At 37.4% G+C, this 24,893-nt stretch overlaps 1 protein-coding gene across 1 annotated transcript in view; it reads right to left on the reverse strand.

The window, feature by feature from the left end:
* LOC136875781 (sodium-coupled monocarboxylate transporter 1) overlaps positions 1-24,893 on the reverse strand; it is a 119,425-nt gene that overhangs the window by 64,485 nt on the left and 30,047 nt on the right. Inside the window, exons 3-5 of the mRNA XM_067149375.2 lie at positions 23,762-23,827; positions 19,875-19,926; positions 7,872-7,939 (exon numbers count right to left, since the gene is read on the reverse strand). Of these exons, the coding sequence (XP_067005476.2) occupies positions 7,872-7,939; positions 19,875-19,926; positions 23,762-23,827 (186 nt within the window). The remainder of the gene's footprint in view (positions 1-7,871; positions 7,940-19,874; positions 19,927-23,761; positions 23,828-24,893) is intronic.

The raw sequence follows: 24,893 nt of genomic DNA on the forward strand, positions 1-24,893 counted from the left end.
ATTTTTAAGTGAAGTTTTTTAACAATCCCTTCGTTTCTATTTTTTTTTTGTAAAACAATCCACTTGTCTCTCTACTGTCCCGTAGTGCCTTCAACATTTGTCCGTTCCCAGACGTGCATGGCCTTCTATAATATCGCACTACACATATATTCCTTGTATCTCATAGATCGGATGGGCCATACCTTCATTCGGCGCCATTTTGAAAGCTGTATACGAGATGTAAACGGGCACAATGTATTTCTATTTAAAACCGATAAATTAAGGCAACGAAATTTGATGTTAAGGAAACAACTAAAGGAAACTAAAATAAATAAAAAATAAACTGAAGAACTCAAATCAATGCACTCGAAATATATGGCGGTTCAGAGTTATCGAATTAAAACCTGTCAGGTTTTTGAATTAGGAACTTACCAACGGCGTATTTCATCATTTAAAGAAACATCCCCATTATTCTTCCGGGGGTATTATTGTCAATTTTATACGAAGAAGTGACCTGGACAAGCTTGTACAGGAACGCAAGGTGAAAAGATAACTTATTGTCATCCTAACAGTGGATCAGTGTACATAAATCAATATGTCATTCCTCATTGTAACAGACTCTACTTGCAGGCGAAGGAGATAAAAGGAGGAAGAAAGTATACTTTCTTGTGGGTTGAAAATATTGGAACAATTAAACTTATAAAGACAAGAAGGGAATAAAACTGCTTACACATTAAATTTCCTTGAAAATATTAAAAATGGAATATAAGTTAGGATGACTCAGGGTTTTCATAATAAATTGGTTTATTATCATAATTTTAGGGACCTTAACACTAAAATAAGTACTTTCTATATGAGTGTGGTTGTTTACAAAGGAAAGTATTTATTGCGTCCTCCTATTCAATAAATACTTTCCTTTGTAAAGTGAAAACCGTCAATACGGAATGATATTAATATGTTGTAATCAGTGTGCATAGTTGAGGTTTGTGTGAAATCGTTGTTAACTAACTTTGTACGTAACTCTAAACTATTTAGCAAACATGATGTGCACCGTCAATATAAGAAATGATCTAGTGCCTACTGAAATTGAAGTCCCTCCAGATAATTATGGTGTCCTAGACATGAAAGTAACATTACTTACAAAATCATATTATTTTATAAATATCTACTTTCCTCCGAATTTAGGGCCCAAGGGCTACGTGTTATTTTGGAATCCAATAACCCACTGTCCAAATACAAACTAATAATAATATCCTCAGATTTAAATTCAGCACTGGCAAGAAGTTTTTGAGTGAGGGTCAAATTGAAAGAACACTTAGCCGTTCATGATTTACAGTAACAGTACAACTTTTTATTCAGTATGGATGAATCTACTAGATGGAGTTTCTTAGCTTCCGTGGCTCAGAGCGCAGCACGCCAGCCTCTCATCTCTGGGTTCCGGGGTTCAAATCCAGGTCACACCGTATGAGATTTGTGCTAGACAAAGTGGAGGTGGGACAGGTTTTTCTACGCGTACTCCGGTTTTTCCCGTAATCTTTCATTCCAGAAACATTTTCAAATACTACTCGTATTTCATTTCATCTGTCAGTCATTAATCATTGGTCCAGAGGAGAGCGGCAGACTTCGGCAGCCGGCACAATTCCTACGCTAGCCGCTAGACGGGAGCTTCATTCATTCCATTCCTGGCCCGGTCAAATGACTGGGAACAGTCTATGGATGTTTCATACAACGTGGTGATTTCATTACCGGAGACTTATTTTCTGATAAAAAAAAGAACTTCGTCAACCATCCTAAGACTTGTTAGTCTCTATGAACTTGAAATCGAGTCCAAATGTAATCATTGGAGAACGGTTGGCTGTTGAGAGAGCTCTTGCATTATTGTAGTGATAAAGTAGTGAAAACCTATTGAAATAGCTTAATTTTGTGTATATCTGATTCATTTAGTGCTGTTTATATAGTGGTGTTTAGTGCTTGTTGGTAGAAATTGGGAGTAGTAATAATTATTTAAATTTTGTAACAAGTAATTCAGTTGGTCTTCAGTAAATTACGTTTTCTAGGTTAAGTAGGCTAGCTAGGTGCACCTTGTTTCGAATTTAGGTTTAGGTAATACTTTAGGTAACAATATTAACTTTAAAAATATTTGTAAATATCTGTAGATTCGTTGGTTGTACTTACAAAGGCAGATTATCATAAGGAATAGTACCGTAACTTCTGCAGCAACTTCTCCGGTATTTCGTATAGATATACGTTCAAACTATCGCGAAGGTAATAATTTACTACATTAAAAAACACGATACGCCTGTAAACTTCCATTTAAAAAGAAGTTAAAGAGATTACACGGTAATAGTTAACAGTCGTATTGTTATTGATTATTGTCTCTCCTCATATTGAAATATTGCATTGTTGGCTACAGTCGTGAACAAAGGGTGTAGTGTAGTCAAGTAAATATAAATAAAAATCAGCTGACCTTGTATTCCATTCATTTGTACTTCTGAGTAGGTAGTTAGTATCCGTAATTTATATTTCGCTCCCTCGATCTTTCAGTATTTATGAGCGGTTAGCTAATAATAATAAAGTTCATATATCCCAGTAATTGCAGTTCAAGTCCCTGGAGTAGTAATAGTAGTAGTTTTGATAGAAATATTTGAGAAATTATTGTAGACAACCTCGTATTTTTCAGCAGGCCTAATTAAGGACACTTTTTTCTTCTCCGTCCCGTGGAGTAGGGAAAATAATAGTAATCCACCAGCTGTAATAATCACATAACCACATTTCAGTAGAATTGTAGTGAAGATAAGGTATAATATATTAGATATTATCTTGCCAGTTATATTCGTGTTTTTCTTCGTGTACGGCAATCCTTTTGATACTTAAGCATTTAACCAAACGCAGTGTAGTGTAGTGTAGATACATTGTAGTATAGATACAGTACATTTAGATAGTGCCGTATCTTGCGTGCTATATTCGTGTGTTATCTTTCGTGTATATCTATTAGACCGTAATACTAATAATAATTTGTCTAAGCATTTAGCTTCGTTGGTAATCTTTGAGTACAGTAGTTCTTGCAAATTTCATTTCTGTTGTGCTTAGTAGTGACATACGGTACGGTACCGGTATCGTAATTAGGATACGTCTGAAAGTAGTTTAAAAATTACTGTAGTGTACTGTACAGTAGTATACGAGTAATATCCTATTAGAATTTAGTGTGCTTATTTTATTATTGTAAAATACTTGTGTAGTACTGGTGTGGTAGAGGTATCCGTAGAAACTCTTACTAAAATATTGTTGAAATTAGGATAGGCTTAATTGCAGTTTGTAATTGTGTAGTTCTTGTGTATTACTTTCGATATTCAGTAATTAACAGCAGCTTTTATCCTGTTAGGGGTTGTAGGATAAAAAAATTAAAAAATAATAATAATAGAGCACGACTAAGTAGTATTGTAGTGTAGTCGTATATTAATTACCTTATTGTTGTGTACTATCCCAGACAATATATCCCTACGTTCATTTATTTTTTTGCAAATAAGTTATTTTATTTTTTTAATTTAAAATTTCCCCCCCGTAAAGAATGGCTAAGGAGCGCGAGTGTACTTATTGTGGGTATGGTGAGGCATTGAGGGGTATGAGGGAGGAGTTGGAAAGTTTGAGGGAGATAATTAGGATTCTCACAGAAGACGGGAAGGAAGATAGGACTCCCTCAAACAATGTACAGGTTACAGTAGGTGTACAAGAGGGAGGGGAAGGAAAGGGAGGAGTTGTAGAAGACAGGTGGTCTAATGTTCTAAGGGGAAGGAGATTGCAGGCCAAGGGCTCTATTCAGGATCAGAATTCAGGACAGGTGTCTGTGCGAAATCGGTACGAGTCACTCCAGGTAGAACAACAGAGGGAAGATGAGGGACAGGGAACTGTTGCTGAGATGCGTGGAAGTAGGAGGAAGGGAAAAGGTAGGAAAGGGAAATGTAGAGTAGAGGATAGGAAAAGACAGGTGGAACGGGGTCATGGGAAGGAGAAAAGGGAGGAGGAAATAGCTTCTGCAGCTATCAGGAAAGATAGGGCTGACCAGGAGGGGAGGGGATCAAATGAGGTGGGTAGGGTTGAGGCTCTGGTCATGGGGGATTCCATCGTTAGACACGTGGGGAAAGTGTGTGGAGGAAAGGGAACCAGGGTAGAATGTTATCCAGGAATTAGGTTGAGGCAGATGTTGAGGAAAGTAGAAGAGAGGGAGGAGGGGAAGGAGAAGGTGGTAGTGTTTCACGTTGGTACCAACAACGTAAGGCAAGCTGATATAAGTACCAACATACATGGAGATGTGTGGGATCTGGTAAATGCAGCACGGGTGAAGTTTAAGAAAGCGGAGATTGTTATTAGTGGAATACTGTGTAGGAGGGATACTGACTGGAGGGTGATTGGGGATTTAAATGAGACTATGGAGTGGGTATGTGGGAAACTGGGAGTGAAATTTCTAGATCCTAATGGGTGGGTAGGAGAAAGGGATCTGCGCTCGGATGGCCTTCATTTAAACCGCAGTGGTACGTATAAGTTAGGAAATGTGTTTGGAAGGGTAATAGGGAGGTACATTCAGGGAAACGGGATGGCCTAGGGAGCGGTGATAAGGGAACAGGGAACTGGAAATCAAGTAGGGATGACATAAAATTGTTAGTGTTGAACTGTAGAAGTATTGTAAAGAAAGGAATAGAATTAAGTAATTTAATAGATATATATTTACCAGATATTGTAATAGGAGTTGAATCATGGATGAGAAATGATATAATGGTAGCAGAAATTTTCTCACGGCACTGGAGTGTGTATCGTAGAGATAGGATAGGAAAGGTGGGAGGGGGAGTTTTCATTCTGGTGAAAGAAGAATTTGTAAGCTACGAAAAAGTTAAAGATGAGACACATGAAATTCTAGGTGTAAGGCTCATTTCTAAAGATAATAGGCAACTTGATATATTTGGAGTGTACAGATCGGGAAAGGGTAGCACTGATGCGGATTCGGAATTATTTGATAGGATAGTCAGCTATGTGGGAAACGACATGGAAAGAAATGTGATTGTAGCGGGAGATCTGAATTTGCCAGATGTCAATTGGGAAGGAAATGCGAACGACAGGAAGCATGACCAACAAATGGCAAATAAGTTAATATGGGAAGGACAGCTGATTCAGAAAGTGATGGAACCAACCAGAGGGAAAAATATTTTGGATGTGGTGCTGATAAAACCAGATGAGCTCTATAGGGAAACTGAAGTAATAGATGGTATTAGTGATCATGAAGCTGTTTTTCTGGTAGTTAAAAATAAATGTGATAGAAAGGAAGGTCTTAAAAGTAGGACTGTTAGGCAGTACCATATGGCTGATAAAGCAGGTATGTGGCAGTTTCTAAAAAGTAACTATGATCGGTGGAAAACGGTAAATAAAAATGTAAACAGACTCTGGGATGGGTTTAAAGAAATTGTTGAGGAATGCGAAAACAGGTTTGTACCTTTAAGGGTGGTAAGGAATGGTAAAGACCCACCTTATTATAATAGAGAAATAAAGAGACTAAGAAGGAGGTGCAGACTGGAAAGAAATAGAGTTAGAAATGGCTGTGGAAGTAAGGAGAAATTGAAGGAACTTACTAGAAAATTGAATCTAGCAAAGAAGGCAGCTAAGGATAACATGATGGCAAGCATAATTGGCAGTCATACAAATTTTAGTGAAAAATGGAAGGGTATGTACAGGTATTTTAAGGCAGAAACAGGTTCCAAGAAGGACATTCCAGGAATAATTAATGAACAAGGGGAGTGTGTATGTGAGGATCTTCAAAAGGTAGAAGTATTCAGTCAGCAGTATGTAAAGATTGTTGGTTACAAGGATAATGTCGAGATAGAGGAAGAGACTAAGGCCAAAGAAGTAATAAAATTTACGTATGATAACAATGACATTTACAATAAGATACAAAAGTTGAAAACTAGAAAAGCGGCTGGAATTGATCAGATTTCTGGGGATATACTAAAGACAATGGGTTGGGATATAGTACCATATCTGAAGTACTTATTTGATTATTGTTTGGCCGAAGGAGCTATACCAGATGAATGGAGAGTTGCTATAGTAGCCCCTGTGTATAAAGGAAAGGGTGATAGACATAAAGCTGAAAATTACAGGCCAGTAAGTTTGACATGCATTGTATGTAAGCTTTGGGAAGGCATTCTTTCTGATTATATTAGACATGTTTGTGAAATTAATAACTGGTTCGATAGAAGGCAATTCGGTTTTAGGAAAGGTTATTCCACTGAAGCACAACTTGTAGGATTCCAGCAAGATATAGCAGATATCTTGGATTCTGGAGGTCAAATGGACTGTATCGCGATTGACATGTCTAAAGCATTTGATAGGGTGGATCATGGGAGACTACTGGCAAAAATGAGTGCAATTGGACTAGACAAAAGAGTGACTGAATGGGTTGCTATATTTCTAGAAAATAGATCTCAGAGAGTTAGAGTAGGTGAAGCTTTGTCTGACCCTGTAATAGTTGAGAGGGGAGTTCCTCAGGGCAGTGTTATCGGACCTTTATGTTTTCTTATATATATATAAATGATATGAGTAAAGGAGTGGAATCGGAGGTAAGGCTTTTTGCGGATGATGTTATTCTCTATAGAGTGATAAATAAGTTACAAGATTGTGAGCAACTGCAACGTGACCTCGAAAATATTGTGAGATGGACAGCAGGCAATGGTATGTTGATAAACGGGGCTAAAAGTCAGGTTGTGAGTTTTACAAATAGGAAAAGTCCTCTCAGTTTTAATTACTGCGTTGATGGGGTGAAAGTTCCTTTTGGGGATCATTGTAAGTATCTAGGTGTTAATATAAGGAAAGATCTTCACTGGGGTAATCACATAAATGGGATTGTAAATAAAGGGTACCGATCTCTGCACATGGTTATGAGGGTGTTTAGGGGTTGTAGTAAGGATGTAAAGGAGAGTGCATATAAGTCTCTGGTAAGACCCCAACTAGAGTATGGTTCCAGTGTATGGGACCCTTACCAGGATTACCTGATTCAAGAACTGGAAAAAATCCAAAGAAAAGCAGCTTGATTTGTTCTGGGTGATTTCCGACAAAAGAGTAGCGTTACAAAAATGTTGCAATGTTTGGGTTGGGAAGAATTGAGAGAAAGAAGAAGAGCTGCTCGACTAAGTGGTATGTTCCGAGCTGTCAGCGGAGAGATGGCGTGGAATGACATTAGTAGACGAATAGGTTTGAATGGCGTTTATAAAAGTAGGAAAGATCACAATATGAAAATAAAGTTGGAATTCAAGAGAACAAACTGGGGCAAATATTCATTTATAGGAAGGGGAGTTAGGGATTGGAATAACTTACCAAGGGAGATGTTCAATAAATTTCCAATTTCTTTGAAATCATTTCGGAAAAGGCTAGGAAAGCAACAGATATGGAATCTGCCACCTGGGCGACTGCCCTAAATGCAGATCAGTATTGATTGATTGATTGATTGATTCGTACTGCTGTTACGATATATGACTCAAAAAAGGCGGATTTTCATGGTGTGAACAGGAAACTAAAAAAGAAAAAATAGGAAAGGTTTCCTTTCTATTGTAGGATATATAATAGTTTTAATTACATTTTTCAAAGAAGGAAATCCACAAAAATCTCAGTCTCACAATATGGAATCTGTGGTTATGAAAAGTGACAGCCGGTTGTGCTACAACAGTAACTTGTAGCTCAGCGAGGAAAGCAATGGCATATTTACCTCACTTCTCTTCACATCTCATTATTACGGTTTCCGAACAATCTTTGATGGCGCTGTTTAAAGATGCAACCAGCTTTCGGGTGAACACTTAACACACATATTCACTTCCTCTAAAAATGGGAAAATATCATGATAATGTGAAACTTACCACGCATGTGTAGAATATGCAGACAAGGCAGACGACAGGCGTGATGACATGAACGTTGACACCAGTCACTGAAAGACATACAAAAATGTCCTGAGAAGGATAGTAATAATAATCTACCTACATATTCAAATTGTTTACTAGAAACAGGTATGGCAAATCCGTCCGTCCCTTCTACTGGACCGATTTGCTTCAATTTCTATTTCATTCTCTCCAGAATAACCTGCCGGCGAATCATGCGACATTGATAGATCTCAACTTCAGCCAACTTTGAGTACTCATAAAATAAAACAATTAAATTATCACTCCAGTAATTGCAGGCTAAGGCTTACTCTAACCTGCAATACATTCTGTACTTAGCAGGTTGCTAAGCGACTAACACTTTCATTAATATTCTGATATATGCGATTTTCATCCTTAGTAATGTTATTGCATGCAACCATGTTTGATTACTACCTGTCAAGCCAGAGAGTATACACTTCCTTGCCTGCTAGACAGGCTACTCTTTGATTCTCTAACCTTTTCCAGGTTCCAAATATATTTAACAGATGGCAGAGTGTTCCTAATAAATTACATGCTGCTAAGAGAAAAATGTCTACGTACAAACAGACCCCATTATTACCTGGGAATACCTGTCGAGGATAACCTAGTTACACTAGAAAAATTGAAGGCCATGTATCTTCTAAACGTTCTCTGCCTGGCAAAAGAACGCTCCTTCGAGACTAACCTATGAGCTTACAAGACAATCGTTCTATATAGAAGAACTGCAATTAAAATTATCATTGCCTTCTACGACACAACACCAAGCTTTACAACAAGAACCGCAGGATAAAAAAAGAATATGTGGATAGATTTTTTACCAAACTGATAAAGTTAGAATGGATGGATTCTGACTACGAACTGCGCTTCTAATTAGATGTTCATACAACCACTGAAATGGGCAGGCAAAACAATATGACTATGATAGACATATCAAGACGAGTTATCTGACCTGTTTATAAAGAACGCTGCGAAGTAGTACGGGTTCTCTAATAATAATAATAATAATAATAATAATAATAATAATAATAATAATACAGTTAATAATAAAATAATTGATTTGTGAATGGAGAAAAGAAACTAAAGGTATAAACATTGGCAGACTTCTTAAAGACAAAATTCACCTTGATTGCTTAGCTTTCGCAGATGACCTTGCGATCCTTTCGAACAACAGACAAGAAGCAATCCACTCCATAGAAAAATTGCATGAAATAGCCGCAAAAACAGGACTTCAAATTTCATTTGAAAAGACGCAGTTTATGGAAGGAACTACATCAAGATTCGACAATCAACCATTAATCACCAAATGTGGAATAATTTCCCAAGTAAACAAATTCAAGTATCTAGGTGAAATTATTCAGCCAGCAGGGTTAAATCAGGAAGCTACAAAGAAAGAACTGCTAAACTGCAAAGGGCTTACAAATCACATGGAACAGATACAACAAAAGATGTATATTTTAAAAATGCAAAATTACGACACTACAATACAGTCATCAAACAAGAGGCACTTTATGCATCTGAAACAATGATCATTGGCGGCAGGTCACAAATGAAAAGCATTGAGAAACAAGAGAGGAAAATTCTCAGAAAAATCCTATAACCAAAGTTCGAAAATGGAATTTGGATGAAAAAGAAACCACACGAAATTTTTCAATTCACAGGAAAAATCACAGATACCATCAGAAAGAGACGACTAAAATTCTACGGACACCTACACAGAATGGATAACAACAGGCTGACAAAGAAAATTCTAAATCTAGCTCTAACCCTGAAAATCCGCAACAAACTGGTTAGCAGAAATTCATCAAGATCTACAAAAATGGGTATTGAGGACGAAACCATTCAAGATAGAATGAAATTTAGAAGCTTAGTAAACAAACATAAATTTGCAGAGAAACCAACAAGAAAATATATAGGCTGGACAGAAACACGCAGAAAGGAACACAGTGATAAAATGAAGAGATATTGGGGAGAAAAGAAGAAGAAACATTGTGCAAAATAAGTTCAAACGCGCTCCACAGTTGGGCACAATGAATAAAAAAAATGGAGGCCCTCTTAACTGGACAGCTCTCGATTGCACCCTGGATCAGTTAAACCGTGCACTTTATCTTTAAATTAATTTCGCATTTACAACTCCTAATACTGTGTTAATATCAAAGGAGTAGCACGTCTTAACGATTGTTTCAAAACAGGGTGTCTCAAATCTTTCGGGTCAAATTGAAAAGGGTGATAGTGTGTCCACAACCGATTATATTGAGATAGCGAAGCAGTGGTCGGAAATTCACGTTTATTGTGCTATGGACATACACAGCATAACCGCATAACAATAACGTAGCTCATGGTAATTGTTCAAAGTGACGACCACCTGTCTCAATGCATGTATTGCGACGGTACAAGCACTCTCGCAAAGATCACAGGTGTCTGTTGTACACTGGAGCTGGTGTATGAACACCCCGTAGAAACGGATGAAGACCTCCTTGCTAGGGTCTAAGTTGCCTGTCTTCTGGTACAACAGACACCAGGGGCCTTTGAAAGAGTGCGGCGATAAACGGGGTTAAAAGTCAGGTTGTGAGTTTCACAAATAGGAGAAGTCCTCTCAGTTTTAATTTCTGTGTTGATGGGATGAAACTTCCTTATGGGAATTGTTGTAAATACCTCCATGTTAATATAAGGAAAGATCTTAATTGGGGTAATCACACAAATGGGGTTATAGATAAAGGGTACAGATCTCAGCACATGGTTATAGTAGTTGTAGTAAGGATGTAAAGGAGAGGGCATATAAGTTTCTGGTATGAACCCAACTAGAGTATGGTTCCAGCGTATGGGATCCTCACCAGGATTTTTTGATTCGAGAACTGAAAAAAAACAAAAACAAAGGAAAGCAGCTCGATTTGTTCTGGATGATTTCCAACAAAAGAGTAGCGTTGCGTTACAAAAATGTTGTGAAGTTTGGGCTGGCAAGACTTGGGAGAAAGGAGATGAGCTGCTCGACTAAGCGGTATGTTCCGAGCTGTCAGTGGAGAGATGGCGTGGGAAGACATTAGTAGACGAATAAGTTTGAATGGTGTCTTAAAAGTAGGAAAGATCAAAATATGAAGGTAAAGTTGGAATTCAAGAGGACAAATAGGGGCGAATATTCGTTTTTAGGAAGGGTAGTTAGGGAATTGAATAACCTACCAAGAAAGACGTTCAATAAATTTCCGATTTCTTTGCAATAATTTAGGAAAGGCTAGGAAAACAACAGATAAGGAATCTGCCACCTAGGCGACTGCCCTAAATGCAGATTGATTGATTGATTGATTGATTGATTGATTGATTGACTGATTGATTGATTGATTGATTGATTGATTGATTGATTGATTGATTGATTGATTGATTGATTGATTGATTGATTGATTGATTGATTGATTGATTGATTGATTGATTGATAACTTCATCCAGTGTTGGTAGGGAGCCAATTTCTGCTTTGATGGGTGCTTGTTCTTTTAAGTCACACACCTGTTCATCTACAACTGATTCCTGATTCAGTAGACCTTCGAAATGCTCTTTCCATCTACTCATGATGGAGAAGTGATCTTTTAAGTGTATTCCTATCACTGGACCAGTGTGGATTTCTAGCAAAGTTGGTGGGACCTTAAACGGCTTTCGTGGTTTGGAAGAATTGCCGCGAATCTTTGTCTGCTAGATATTGTAGCTCTTTGGTTGCTTTGGTTGTTGCAGGAAGTTCATGTCCTTTCGCCACGCTTGCAAGACTTTTCCCACGGATATGATATTCACAGCTCGTCAGCTTCAGAAACAATGCAGAGAACGAAATAGACCTCTTTATTTTGCCTTCATTGATATCACTGAGGCATTTGATTCTGTAAACTATATGTTTTGTGATCATTTTAGGACTGTATGGTTTTGCACAGAAATGTATTTCCATCTTGAAACTGTTCTACACTGATATGACGGCAGTTGTTATCTGCACCAACTCTGTTGTGGAGCCATTTCGTAGCAATACCGGCGTTGATTGCCCCCCACCCCTTTGTTATCATTAAACAAAGTCGCTATTATGCAGCTAGTCAAAGACGTTATTCCTCCAGGAATACAGATAAATTATAGACAGGATGGGAAACTGTTTAATTTGAGCCGTATAAGGGCGAAGAGTTGTACACTTTCTATCACATTAGTCGAGTTGCAGTGTACTGATGATAATGCAGTTGTAACTCAGTCTGAAGAAGAACTAGTGTCAATCCTGAATGCCTTTTCAACTGCGTATAGAAAGATTGGTCTCAAACTGAATACCATCTACAATGTTGAAACATTATCACCAGCGATGTTTAAGAAGAATTTTGCATATAACCTGGCAAGATAGATAGATAGTCTTTCTCCTTAAATCCCCTCTTATAAATCTTGCTGCTTTCCTCTGCACACCATCTATTTCTTTGTTTAGGTTTTCCTGGTGAGGATCTCAGACACTGTTTGCATATTCCAATAATGGATGAACCATACTTAAGTCATTAAAAAATCTTTGTTACATCGTTTAAGTACCCTCATTATGACATGCAATGATATGTATGCTTTCCCAACAATGTCATCAACATGACCCTTCCAGTGCAAACTACTTTCAAATCTCACACCTAAGTATTTGCACTTGCCATATTTTGGGACAATTACCTCATCAAAACTATATTTAGATTCAGTTTTTGAGCTCCTGTTTGTAAATGTTGTGACAGTTGATTTGTCCCCATTAATCTTCATATTATTCTCTTCAACCCATTGTTGGGTACTGTCAAGGTCCCTTTGTAGTTCTGTACAATCCTCTTTGTTGTTTATTTTCCTATAAACAATTACGTCATCTGCATACAATCGTATTTTTGATGTTATATTGTTTCTAAGTCGTTTGCATATGTTAAGAAAAGTAATGGGCCGATTATACTACCCTGTGGAATTCCCTTCCAAATTTCTCTTCCTGTGATACATGATTTCCTACTTTTAATTTCTGAACCCTTGAATTTAGAAATGTTCTTATCCAACGTATAACCCTTATGTCCAATACTATCCCCTCTAGTTTTTATAATAATATTCCATTTTTCACTCTGTCAAATGCTTTGTAAAGGTCTAAGGCTGTGCAATCCAACTGGCTTTCTGAATCCGACTGATGTGATAAGTCCTGCTGAAATACCACCAGTTGTACCGCGCAGGAATATTTCTTTTTAAATCCATATTGGCTCATGAACCAATGTTTATCTTCACATACCCCTCTAATATACTTTGCTATTAAAATATCCAGTATTTTACAAACTATACTGGTCAGGCTGACTGGTCTATAGTTCTCAGGTTTCCTTTTATCACCGTTTCCTTTATAAATGGGTATTATTGTAAATTCCATATATTCCTTTGGTATTACACAATTATTTATGACATAGTCAAAGAGAAATTTTAAATAAGGTACTAGCTTTTGAAAACAATGTATTTTTTGTATAATTTTCCACCGAAGTAGACACCTTATTTGCAAATAAAGTGTTAATTTGATTTGATACGAAAACCCACATTTTTCAGATTTCGTCACTTTCACGCTTTTCCATCTTTAGTCCTCAATTGCGTGTGCACGTCCAACCCTCATCCAGTTTCTCTACGGGATCAGGTATGAAGTGAGATGACTCTTCGCACCGAGTTGTTACGACCGGATGCCCTTCCCGGCGTCAATGTCACCAGAAACGTTAATGAGATGAAATGAATGCTGTGAAATAGACTGTCATAGGAGGAAGGGCGAGGGCTGGCACATAGCCTACTGCTGCCGAATAGCACCGGGGGTCTGTCGAGGCTTAACTTTCCATTCGACGGAAGAATAACCATCAACAGCGTCATATGCCCTCACTCCATAAGAAAATAATAATAATTATTATTACTACTACTCCATAAGAACACTGCGAGGAGATTTGGAGTTGAATCCATGCTTTTGGCACGCAGTCTAGTGTTTAGAAATTGTACACCACCCTCCTGGATAACATTCCGATGGTGACATTTTTTCGGCCAACGCCACTCGAACCGGCTAACCATGGTGTCAGGCCGCACAGACTTCATGCTTTAACGATCATGACTACACCAAGCGGGTAACACAGAATTTAGATGTTTCACTCCATAGTCAATTCTGGCACATTAAAAAAATACTAGAAACGTTATATCATGAAATATTACGGACATCTCGTCAGAATGAATGACAACCGCCTGACTAAAATAATATTTAAATATATAACTGGATTGAGGAGGACAACGAAATGGGTGGAGGAGGTTGGGAAGGAAGCATAAGAAATTAAAATAACACCAGAATTAATCCTCAAGAGAAAGAAGTTCAGAACTCGAGTAGAAGACCACAAATTCCATGAAGAGCAGGGGAAGAACAGGGCCAAAGTTTTAATATCTGAGGAGCAGAGAAAAATAAGGAGTGGACGAATGAAGGAGTTCTGGGAAGAGAAAAGAGGAAGACTGGCCAGAAAGCATTAAGTTTTACGCGGTCCACAGTTGGCCAAATTTGGAAGCAAAAAGAAGAACAAAATACCATCACGACTATTATATACATACATACATGCTGTAACCGAGGTTACCTTTTTGCCCCCTTCATGAACATTTTTAGATACGGTATCTCGACGTGGAAATTTGTTAGCGGGAATATATTTCCCATTATTCCACTGAGTTTACCTTCTCTGTGACTGGATGTCACAATTTGGTTTTAAAGCTTTACCTCGCCCCTTTGCGCTTCTCTCATATATCGTCTGTGTATGTCTTCGACTCTGCTCTTAGAACGTCTGTTCCTGCTTTGTGCTGCCCCCTGTGGCAGTGAGTCTAACTTCGTTTGCTCGGACCAATGAGCGCGTGACTTCTTCCTAGCTATCTAGCGGTAGCCAGAGTGAGAAGGAGCCCGCTATTCTGTCTTGAGTCGCCATGCAGTCAACTGGTGGAATGGAATGCGGTGCCGTACGGGCTTGGCTGCCGGCGTGGCTGCTTTTCTGTGAAAGTATTTAATGTTTGTGGTATATTTTATTTTAATTCTTCTATTCTAAGTGATTATAGCACACTTTTTTTTGCTTCTTCATGGTAAAGATTTTTCTGGTTTATTTAAATTTTATACAACTGATTTAAACTCAATCTAGTGGAATGATACGGAGATATGTCTTGCGGAAACTCAGTGGGACCTTTGATATCATCAAAATCTAATAGCAAATTGAGAATTGTTTATGAAAGAAGTAAAGAATGAATTTAACGGGAATTTTTTAAAAAAGATTGGAGATAAAGATCTACCGGAATTTATTTTAAGTTCAATTTACGATAACAGGTTTAGTGTTTCAACTATTTTCCTTTAGCGTCGGCTGATCGCGTCTCAAATAGAGTTAGTCTCCTGGTTGTGAATATTGTTCTCATTTAAAGAATTATTATTATTTATACCTTTTTAGACCTTTAATTACCGAGCTCGATACCTGCAGTCGCTTAAGTGCGGTCAGTTTCCAGTATTCGGGAGATAGTAGGTTTGAATCCCACTGTCGGCAGCCCTGAAGATGGTTTTACGTGGTTTCCGATTTTCACACCAGGCAAATGCTGGGTCTGTACCTTAATTAAGGCCACGGCCGCTTCCTTCCCACTCCTAGCCCTTTCCTGCCCCATCGTCGTCATAAGACCAGTTTGTGTAGGTGCGATGTAAAATAAGTTGCAAAAAAAGATCTTTAACTGAGGATGGCCTTAATTTGCTTTCTGTTAATTTAATTTTAAACCTTTATTTGCTTTCCGTTAATTTAAATTTAAAACTTAATTTGCTTTCTGTTAATTTAATTTTAAACCTTTATTTGCTTTCCGTTAATTTAAATTTAAAACTTAATTTGCTTTCTGTTAATTTAATTTTAAAGCTTTATTTGCTTTCAGTTAATTGAAATTTAAAACTTAATTTGCTTTCTGTTAATTTAATTTTAAACCTTTATTTGCTTTCCGTTAATTTAAATTTAAAACTTAATTTGCTTTCTGTTAATTTAATTTTAAACCTTTATTTGCTTTCCGTTAATTTAAATTTAAAACTTAATTTTCCTTCTGTTAATTTAATTTTAAACCTTTATTTGCTTTCCGTTAATTTAAATTTAAAACTTAATTTTCCTTCTGTCAATTTACTTTTAAACCTTTTTGTTCTCTGTTAATTTAATTTTAAAGCCTAATTCTTCATAAATTAAATTTCGTTTTTCAATTTTAAAAAGGTGTTTTTCTTTTAATTGATATTAGTGTCCATACCGTATCGGGACGTTTCCTGTTCCACTCCTTCCATATCTCACCTCTGGGTTTTAAGGTAAGTTGTATCCTCTTCTTTTGGGCCTTGTGTTTTATTTCTGTTATTGTAATCATAATATGTTGTTACTTGTGTCTGCTCATTTCGGTACCGTGGGAGTGCAATACATACATACATACATACATACATACATACATACATACATACATACATACATACATACATACATACATACATACATACATACATACATACATACATACATACATACATACATACATACATACATACATACATACATACATACATACATACATACATACATACATACATACATACATACATACATACATACATACATACATACATACATACATACATACATACATACATACATACATACATACATACATACATACATACATACATACATACATACATACATACATACATACATACATACATACATACATACATACATACATACATACATACATACATACATACATACATACATACATACATACATACATACATACATACATACATACATACATACATACATACATACATACATACATACATACATACATACATACATACATACATACATACATACATACATACATACATACATACATACATACATACATACATACATACATACATACATACATACATACATACATACATACATACATACATACATACATACATACATACATACATACATACATACATACATACATACATACATACATACATACATACATACATACATACATACATACATACATACATACATACATACATACATACTGCCCCCATCATGCCGGGCTCAGCTCGCCGGAGAGCGAGGGTCTCAGTGGTGGACCGTTCGCTATCAGCTGTGCAGAAATTTTTAAAGGCAGGGATAGATGAAGGACTAGCGACAAATGAAAGGAGACTAAATTAGGTTTACACATTTATTAAAACTGACACTCTTTTAAATAAAACAATTAAATTCACAAAATCTGGGTTTGATTCTTGAAAATATCTTCTCCTCGTGCTATCATTTAGGAGGGATCTCACTCAAATTAAAGTTCAACGACTGTTCGTTTCTGTAATAATAAATATAGGAATCATTAATTTACTGAAAAATTGATTGAGAAAAACAAAATAATATCTGATATCATTCTCCTATAATGATAATTAAATTGTTTAAACCAAAATATTCCATCTGGATTTCGCTTTTTTTTACAAGAAATGATTATTTTCCCTTCCTTATTTAAATTATTAAAAATTATTTAATTCATCCATTTATGGTTAGCAAGTCTTCCCTAGACTTTCCCTTTAACAATTACTTCATTTTTATAATTATTAATTGAATAAACGTCTTGTAAAAAAATTTTTACTTGAACTTATATCAACCTAAATTTTACTCCATTTTATGCAGAAAGTGATTGTACAATAACTAATAATTAAATCTCGTGACATCAGTCCACGGACGTTGCCTTCTCTTATTCACTTTAACTTAGTGAATTAGGCCCTAGTCTACCTTAAATTACAATAAAATCTTCTAAAGATTCAAAATTGATCCAATTACGGACACGCGAAATAATACAAATCGGACAAAAATTTGACGCACATAATGGAGAATATCGTCACAAAATCATACAAGAAATATTCAAAAAAACACAAAATATGATCAAATCACACATCACACATTCACACATGGGTACACGGCATTATTATAATACTATTTACACGAACACTAACCCATTATTATTAAATTCAGGATTTACTGCAAATTAGGGAAACCATTCTCTAGATGACACTATCACGCACATCCCAGGTATCAATTTAAAATGTGATGGAATTAAGGTTATCACTTAAACGTAGAAATTAACTACACAACGATGTTCAAGGAATATTTTAAACAGAAATCATCCCAATTAAGCAAGTAGAATAACTACAACACAGGTCAAAATATTAGAATACGCGCTTACGGTACATGGGTTGCGGCATTTATTTTTATTCACCTATAATGTCGTGGCTCTCGATTACTCTGCACTGAAGTTCGAAGAAATCATGTCCAGTGACACATCTCTAACCAAATTTGACTCTAATGGATGCATAAATTATTACTCAAAATATAATGCCCATCTGCAAGTCATACTCAAATTTATAGCGCAGAAAACATACATCTAATTCGTCATTACTCCGTCCGGAGAATTGCCATGTCCCAGGCTTACTTTACACAAAGTGAGCACACGATAATACTTTCCAAGAATAACTAACATTAAACCCATGACCTTATTAAATCATTTTAGCCCGTAATTAGGTTTAATTATTATTATTATTATTATTATATTCCTGACCGTGCATAATCTCACTCGCAAAGCTGTCGTATGAAATTATTCGGATGACTCTAAACAAACTCGAACCCACAAACATGTCGTACAATCGTAGAATGAATTTCTACACTAAGAAAAACACTAGAACACTGTCCTAATTTGTCTCAATTAATTTTCAAATTATTTCAAAACCAATCAAAATTAACGCGGGGTTCATTTATTTTTTTATCTCTCCTGCCTTCTAAATTCTTAGGACAGTTGAGGTCTCTCTCGATGACATACACTCATTTCTAACTAATAGAACAAATACACACTCATTCCAGAGCACTAACTACCTCTCACCAAAGAAAGAAGAATGAAAAGTCTAACTACTGCAAAACTAACAGAAATCTAAATGAATAAGGTAAGGCTACGTTTACAAACATTTTACAAAGATAGAAAGAAATTGAATTCTTAAAGAATACTCATGTGGCTGGTGTGAACTGGATTCTGGCTGATGACCTAGCACGTGGTCACATCACCTTCCATCGAACGAAGTCTCGTCCATGTCCGACGCCTTACATGTTTAGTGACTCATGGAGGAGCTGAAGATACACAGGAACTTGTAGTATTCTTCGCGGAACTGGATAACCATCTTGCAGTGAACTCGAACCATGGACCTTCCTTCTTCCAAGTTCTCGTAGAAAGCTGAAACTAACAAAAGTCTTAGCAATAGCCCAGGATACACACACGATGCTTTATAATTTGGATGTAGACACTTATCTTAGGATAACCCTAAATAAAATCGTAGCTAAATTTTCCGAGTGTCTGAATTGCTGTTTATACAGTGCTCGATGCTTTTTCTAACGTAAAGTCTTCCAGTGAAGCAAACGACGTCCAGTCTCTTCCGTAGCTGCAGTCAGAGTAACGCTCAAATTTAGCGTCCCGAAGTACAAAAACCTCTATAAAATTTTCCTCTGGAATTACCATTAATTTCCTATCTAAAGACGTAGGTGTGTCCCTTAATTACATCTAATTGGTGGATTTGTTGCATTCCTGTGAAGATTGTCATTTTTATTGGCTGCTCCAGTTTCACGTCACTTGACTTTCCATTTATTGATCGATTGAGATCAGGCTGCTCGCCGGGTCACGTGGTACGCACACATGTGTTTGAAGGCCACATAACATGAATTTCACCCTGCTTCCTCGTTCTCTTGGTAGGTCGGGAAAAACCGGTCCGCAAGTGGCTGGCTCGCACTAGCACGAAAGTACAGAATCTCACCCTCTTGGCGATTAAATAATGTTCCAACACGCTGATGAAATAAATAATTTTCCTTTTACTAAAATATTACCACTTTTGAAGGGGACAATACATACATACATACATACATACATACATACCTTGATTGAAAGCAAGCGCAGGCACGTATATTGCCACTGGCATCCAAAAGATCTGAAAAAATACAGAAATGTCGACAGATTCAAGATCAAACAACGAAAATATACATGCGTGAAGAAGATTACAGTTTGGACAACTGTCAGTGCGCAGAGAGAGTTCTGGAATACTGAATACATATAATGAATCAATCATCAGCCTGTATTTGAGGAAGTCAATCAATTGATATTAAAGAAGTGAGCTTAGAGTTTCCGTGGAATGTGAACTACTCCGTAACATTCCACTTTGACAAATATCAGTGTTTATCCAAACATTTACCATGAATGTAAATGTGGAGGAAAAAGATGTTAAATGCCTGAATAATCAGCATTCTAGTCTTTGAAGTGAGCAATTCTGGGTTTGAATTGTGTCGCGTGGTTAATGACCGTGTTTCAGCGGCTGAATGAATATTATCTTCCTAACATTCGAGTAACTCACACACTGTAACTCTCTCCATCACACTGACATGCATATTACTTCCAGATTTCGTCCACCTCTTTCGGAGGATCTTATTAATATAGGCTGCATCAAGCTATTGTCCAACTCGTTGGCTGAATGGTCAGCGTACTGGCCTTCGGTTCAGGGGGTCCCGGTTTGGTTCCCGGCCGGGTCGGGGATTTTAACGTTCATTGGTTAATTCCAATGGCTTGGGGGCTGCGTGTTTGTGCTGTCCCCAACATCCCTGCAACTCACGCATTACACTATCCTGCAGCACAATAACACACATTTACCTACACATGGCAGATGCCGCCCACCCTCATCGGAGGGTCTGCCTTATAAGGGATGCACCCGACTAGAAATAACCACACGAAATTATTATATCAAGCTATACTAGCCACAGGGAGTACTGATAATAATAAGAAGAAGACATTCTCAATCTCAAAGCCATTGTGCACGTCCGTAAAAGTAGACAAACAGTGATCACTTCTTAGACTTCATGAAAGTTCTTGACTCAGTAGACCGACACACACTATTCCATATTATAGAAGAATTAAAAGTTGACAAGAAAACGAGAGAATTCGTAAGACGCTGACTGGCACAACTTCAAAAGTTAAATTTCAAGGTGAACCCTTTCGATATTACCACAGGAATTCGACAAGGAGATGGCCTATCTCCGTTAATGTTCAATCTTGTGCTTGAAAAGTCGTTAGGACATGGGAAAATGACACGAAGGGAATAACTATTGGTCGACCACTCAAAAAATAAAATTCACCTGCAGTGATTGGCCTTTGCAGATGAACTAGGTATTCTTTCTAACAACAGACAAGAAGAAGTTCAGCCTCTTGAAAAACTTCATGAAGTTGCAGCTAAGGCTGGGCTCCAAATATCGTATGAAAAGCTCAGTACATGGAAGGCTACACTCATTATCTAGATGGAAAAACTCATTCGGCAAAACTAATCAAGTGAATAAATTCAAATACTTAGAAGAAATAATTCAGCCATCAGGCTTGAATCGTGAAGAAAATAAGGAGAGGATCTCATAGTTACAGGGAGCCTAGACATTCACCTGGAACAGATACAACAAAAAATCAATATCCAGGAACGCAAAATTAAGACTTTAGAACTCAGTTATCAAACCTGAAGCACTGTACGTCTCGGAAACCTTGATCATTGGACGAAGATAGAAACATATATAAACAGGAGAGGAAAATGTTGACGAAAATCTTTGGGCCAGTCTACTCAGAACGAACCTGGATGAAACGGAAATCTCGGGAGCTTTATCAGCATTCTGAAAAGATCAGCGATAGATGTTTTATGGTCACATTCCCAGAATTAACAATGACAAGCTCACCAAAATGATTTTCAACCTTCATTTCTCAATGAAAATCAAGAACAAATGAAATAGAAAAAGACGTTCAGGAAATTGGCATCCCACAGAAAATTATTCAAGATCGACACCAGTTCAATAAAGCAGTCAACAACCATTATTTTGCTGAGTAAATGCATCCCAGGACCAATAAATCTTGGACTGAAGAGCGGAGGAAAACTTTTAGTGCCCAGTTGAAGAGAAGAAAAAATCAACATCAGTTAAATAATTACCATCGCGATCCACAGATGGGTATAACGCTTTAAAAATAAATAAATAAATAAATATATAAATAAATAAATAAATAAATAAATAAATAAATAAATAAATAAATAAATAAATAAATAAATAAATAAATAAATAATAACATGTTTATTTTTGTTAGTGAATAATATGTTTGTTTTCACTTGAAGCATCATTCAATTTGGAGTCGGCGGTCTCGTATTAAACATCAACAAAGAACTTACAACATCTGCTATTTTTAACTCTTCAGTCCTTTTCACCGTAAATGTAGTCCAGCTTTTATGGCTAAATGGTTAGCGCGCTGGTCTTTGGTCACATGGGTCCCGGGTTCGATTCCCGGCAGGGTCTGGAATTTTAACCATCATTGGTTAATTTCGCTAGCAAGGGAGCTGGGTGTGTGTCGTCTTCATCGTCATTTCATCCTGATCACGACGCGCAGGTCGCCTACGGGAGTCAAATCAAAAGACCTGCACCTGGCGAGCCGAACATGTTCTCGGACACTACCGGCACTAAAAGCCATTTACACGTGGTAAATTGTAAATTACAGTTACTTTTATTAATATGTTTGGTGACATCTTGGTTTGTTTCTCAAAGTGAACTCCCTTATCGGGCTTGGCGTCAAATCAACGCAATTCATAATTAGGCTAAGTTATTACAAAATTCGCTGCAAATTTAATAACATCGGGAATGTCACTGCAGAGCTCATGTTATTACTGAATGCATGCGTCAGCTTCGATAACTATTTTCTGTTATACAGCAATATCTAGAGACGATGCTTTTGCAATAATTGAATTATTGTATTATAAATATATTACAATGGCACATGATTATTTGATGCGTTCACAGCCCATACTGAGAGACGTGATCTATTAGGGTTTTGGCGTGTCGGAAGACATGGTCTCCGTTTCTTTGTTTCCTTTGACATGGCAAAAACACAAAAGATTTTCATGTCTATATTGAAAAGTGTTTCGAAAACTGTGAATGAAGTTTACGAGCATTATGTCACATCTCATTTGTCGACCACCCTGTCTGAACAGGTTAGTCCTTTTTCTACAGCTTTTCCCACACCTTGTGGGGTCCGGGGTGCGATCTGTGTCGCACATGTGGATTTGGCCCTGTTTTTCGACCGTATGCCCTTCCTGACGCCAATCGTATGGAGGGATGTAATCACTACTGTGTATTTCTGTTGTGGTTCTTAGTGTAGTTAATGGTCCGAATATGAAGAGAGAAATGTTGGGACAAACAAATACACCCAGTATCAGAGCCAGGATAATTAATCAGATGCGATAAAAATTCCCAACCCGGCCGGGAATCGAATCCGGGACCCTCTGAACCGAAGGCCTTAATGTTGACCATTCGGAGAATGAGTCGGCCAAACAGTGAAATAAGTACGTGTAAAAACATTTATAACAAAGAGAACAAATCCCATAGCACAGTAGCCCTGGTAGACTGCTGCTCAGTCCGAAGGTGTGCAGATTATGAGCTGACGAGTCGTCAGCGCGGCGAATCCTCTCAGCCGTTATGCTTGGCTTTCTAGACCGGGGCCGCCATCTCATCGTCAGATAACCGGTCAATTATTCTAGTCAGCTAGACTGAGTGGGACCTTGAACAACGCCTCAGCTCCTGATCCTGGTGGGTATCAAAATGGGAGGGATCCAGGTTCTCTACCCTTAGACCATGGACGGGTAAATAAATAAATAAATAAATAAATAAATAAATAAATAAATAAATAAATAAATAAATAAATTAAATAAATAAATAAATAATAAATAAGAATGAAGTTATGAATTAACTCGCACTCACCACTCCAACAACGAAGAGGACGGAGCCGAAGAGGCGGGCATACTTGTTGAACCTCATCTCCAAGTACTGAAAAATGAAGAAAAGAACATTTAATAGACACACTGCTTTATGAATTTCTCTCTACATTTATGAGGATGAAAGTCAGAACAAGGGGAAAATTTATCTAGAAAAGAAAAAAAAAAAATCATATGTGACCTGTTGCGCAGGAAAGGATCTAAAGTGGGATTTTTCATTTTTGAGATTTTTGTGGTTCTGAAATTGAAAGAAGATACAAAGAATTTAAAAGGGGGTTCATGCTGCAATAATTCATAAGACAACAATTATTGACTATTGCTATTAAGAAAACTGTTCTTTCTTAATCTGTTTACCATCCAGGGTTGATTTCCCCTCGGACTCAGCGAGGAATTCCACCTCTATCGCCTCAAGGGCAGTGTCCTGGAGTGTGAGACTTTGGGTCGTGGGATACAACTGTGAAGGAGGACCAGCACTTCACCCAGGCGGCCTCATCTGTTATGCTGAACAGCGGCCTTGTGGTGGACTGAGAAGATTGGAAGGTATAGACAAGGAAGAGGGAAGGAAGTGGCCCTTGCCTGCAATAAGGTACCATCCCGGCATTTGCCTGGAGGTGAAGTAGGAAACCATGGAAAACCACTTCGAGGATGGCTGAGGAGGGAATCGAACTCCCCTCTACTCAGTTGACATCCCGAGGCTGAGTTGACCACGTTCCAGCCCTCAAACCACTTTTCAAATTTCGTGAATCGAACCCGGGCCTCCGGGGGTGGCAGCTATTCACCCTAACCACTACACCACAGAGGCGGACTAAAGAAACTGTATTTTGAGAAAACCACAGCCTTCACTAATTTTCTCACCAATTATACAAAGTTTTCACGGCATCGAGGGGGGAAGACTCGAACTCCCGCAGTTTTGTGTTCCTTATGGAATCTATATAATTTAAAGAGGGTACCCAAAAAAACGAAATTATTTTTAAAAGCTGTATATTATCAATTTTTTCACAAAACAACCTCATCCTCTTCAAAATACTCTCCATTACAACTGTACAGCGAGATACACCCGCCCCGTTCATTCAAATGATGCGCCTTGAAGAATGCCATCTTCAACATAAACTTGCAAC

The sequence above is a fragment of the Anabrus simplex genome, chromosome 6 (genome assembly GCF_040414725.1).
Source record: "Anabrus simplex isolate iqAnaSimp1 chromosome 6, ASM4041472v1, whole genome shotgun sequence".
NCBI classification, from domain to species: domain Eukaryota; kingdom Metazoa; phylum Arthropoda; class Insecta; order Orthoptera; family Tettigoniidae; genus Anabrus; species Anabrus simplex.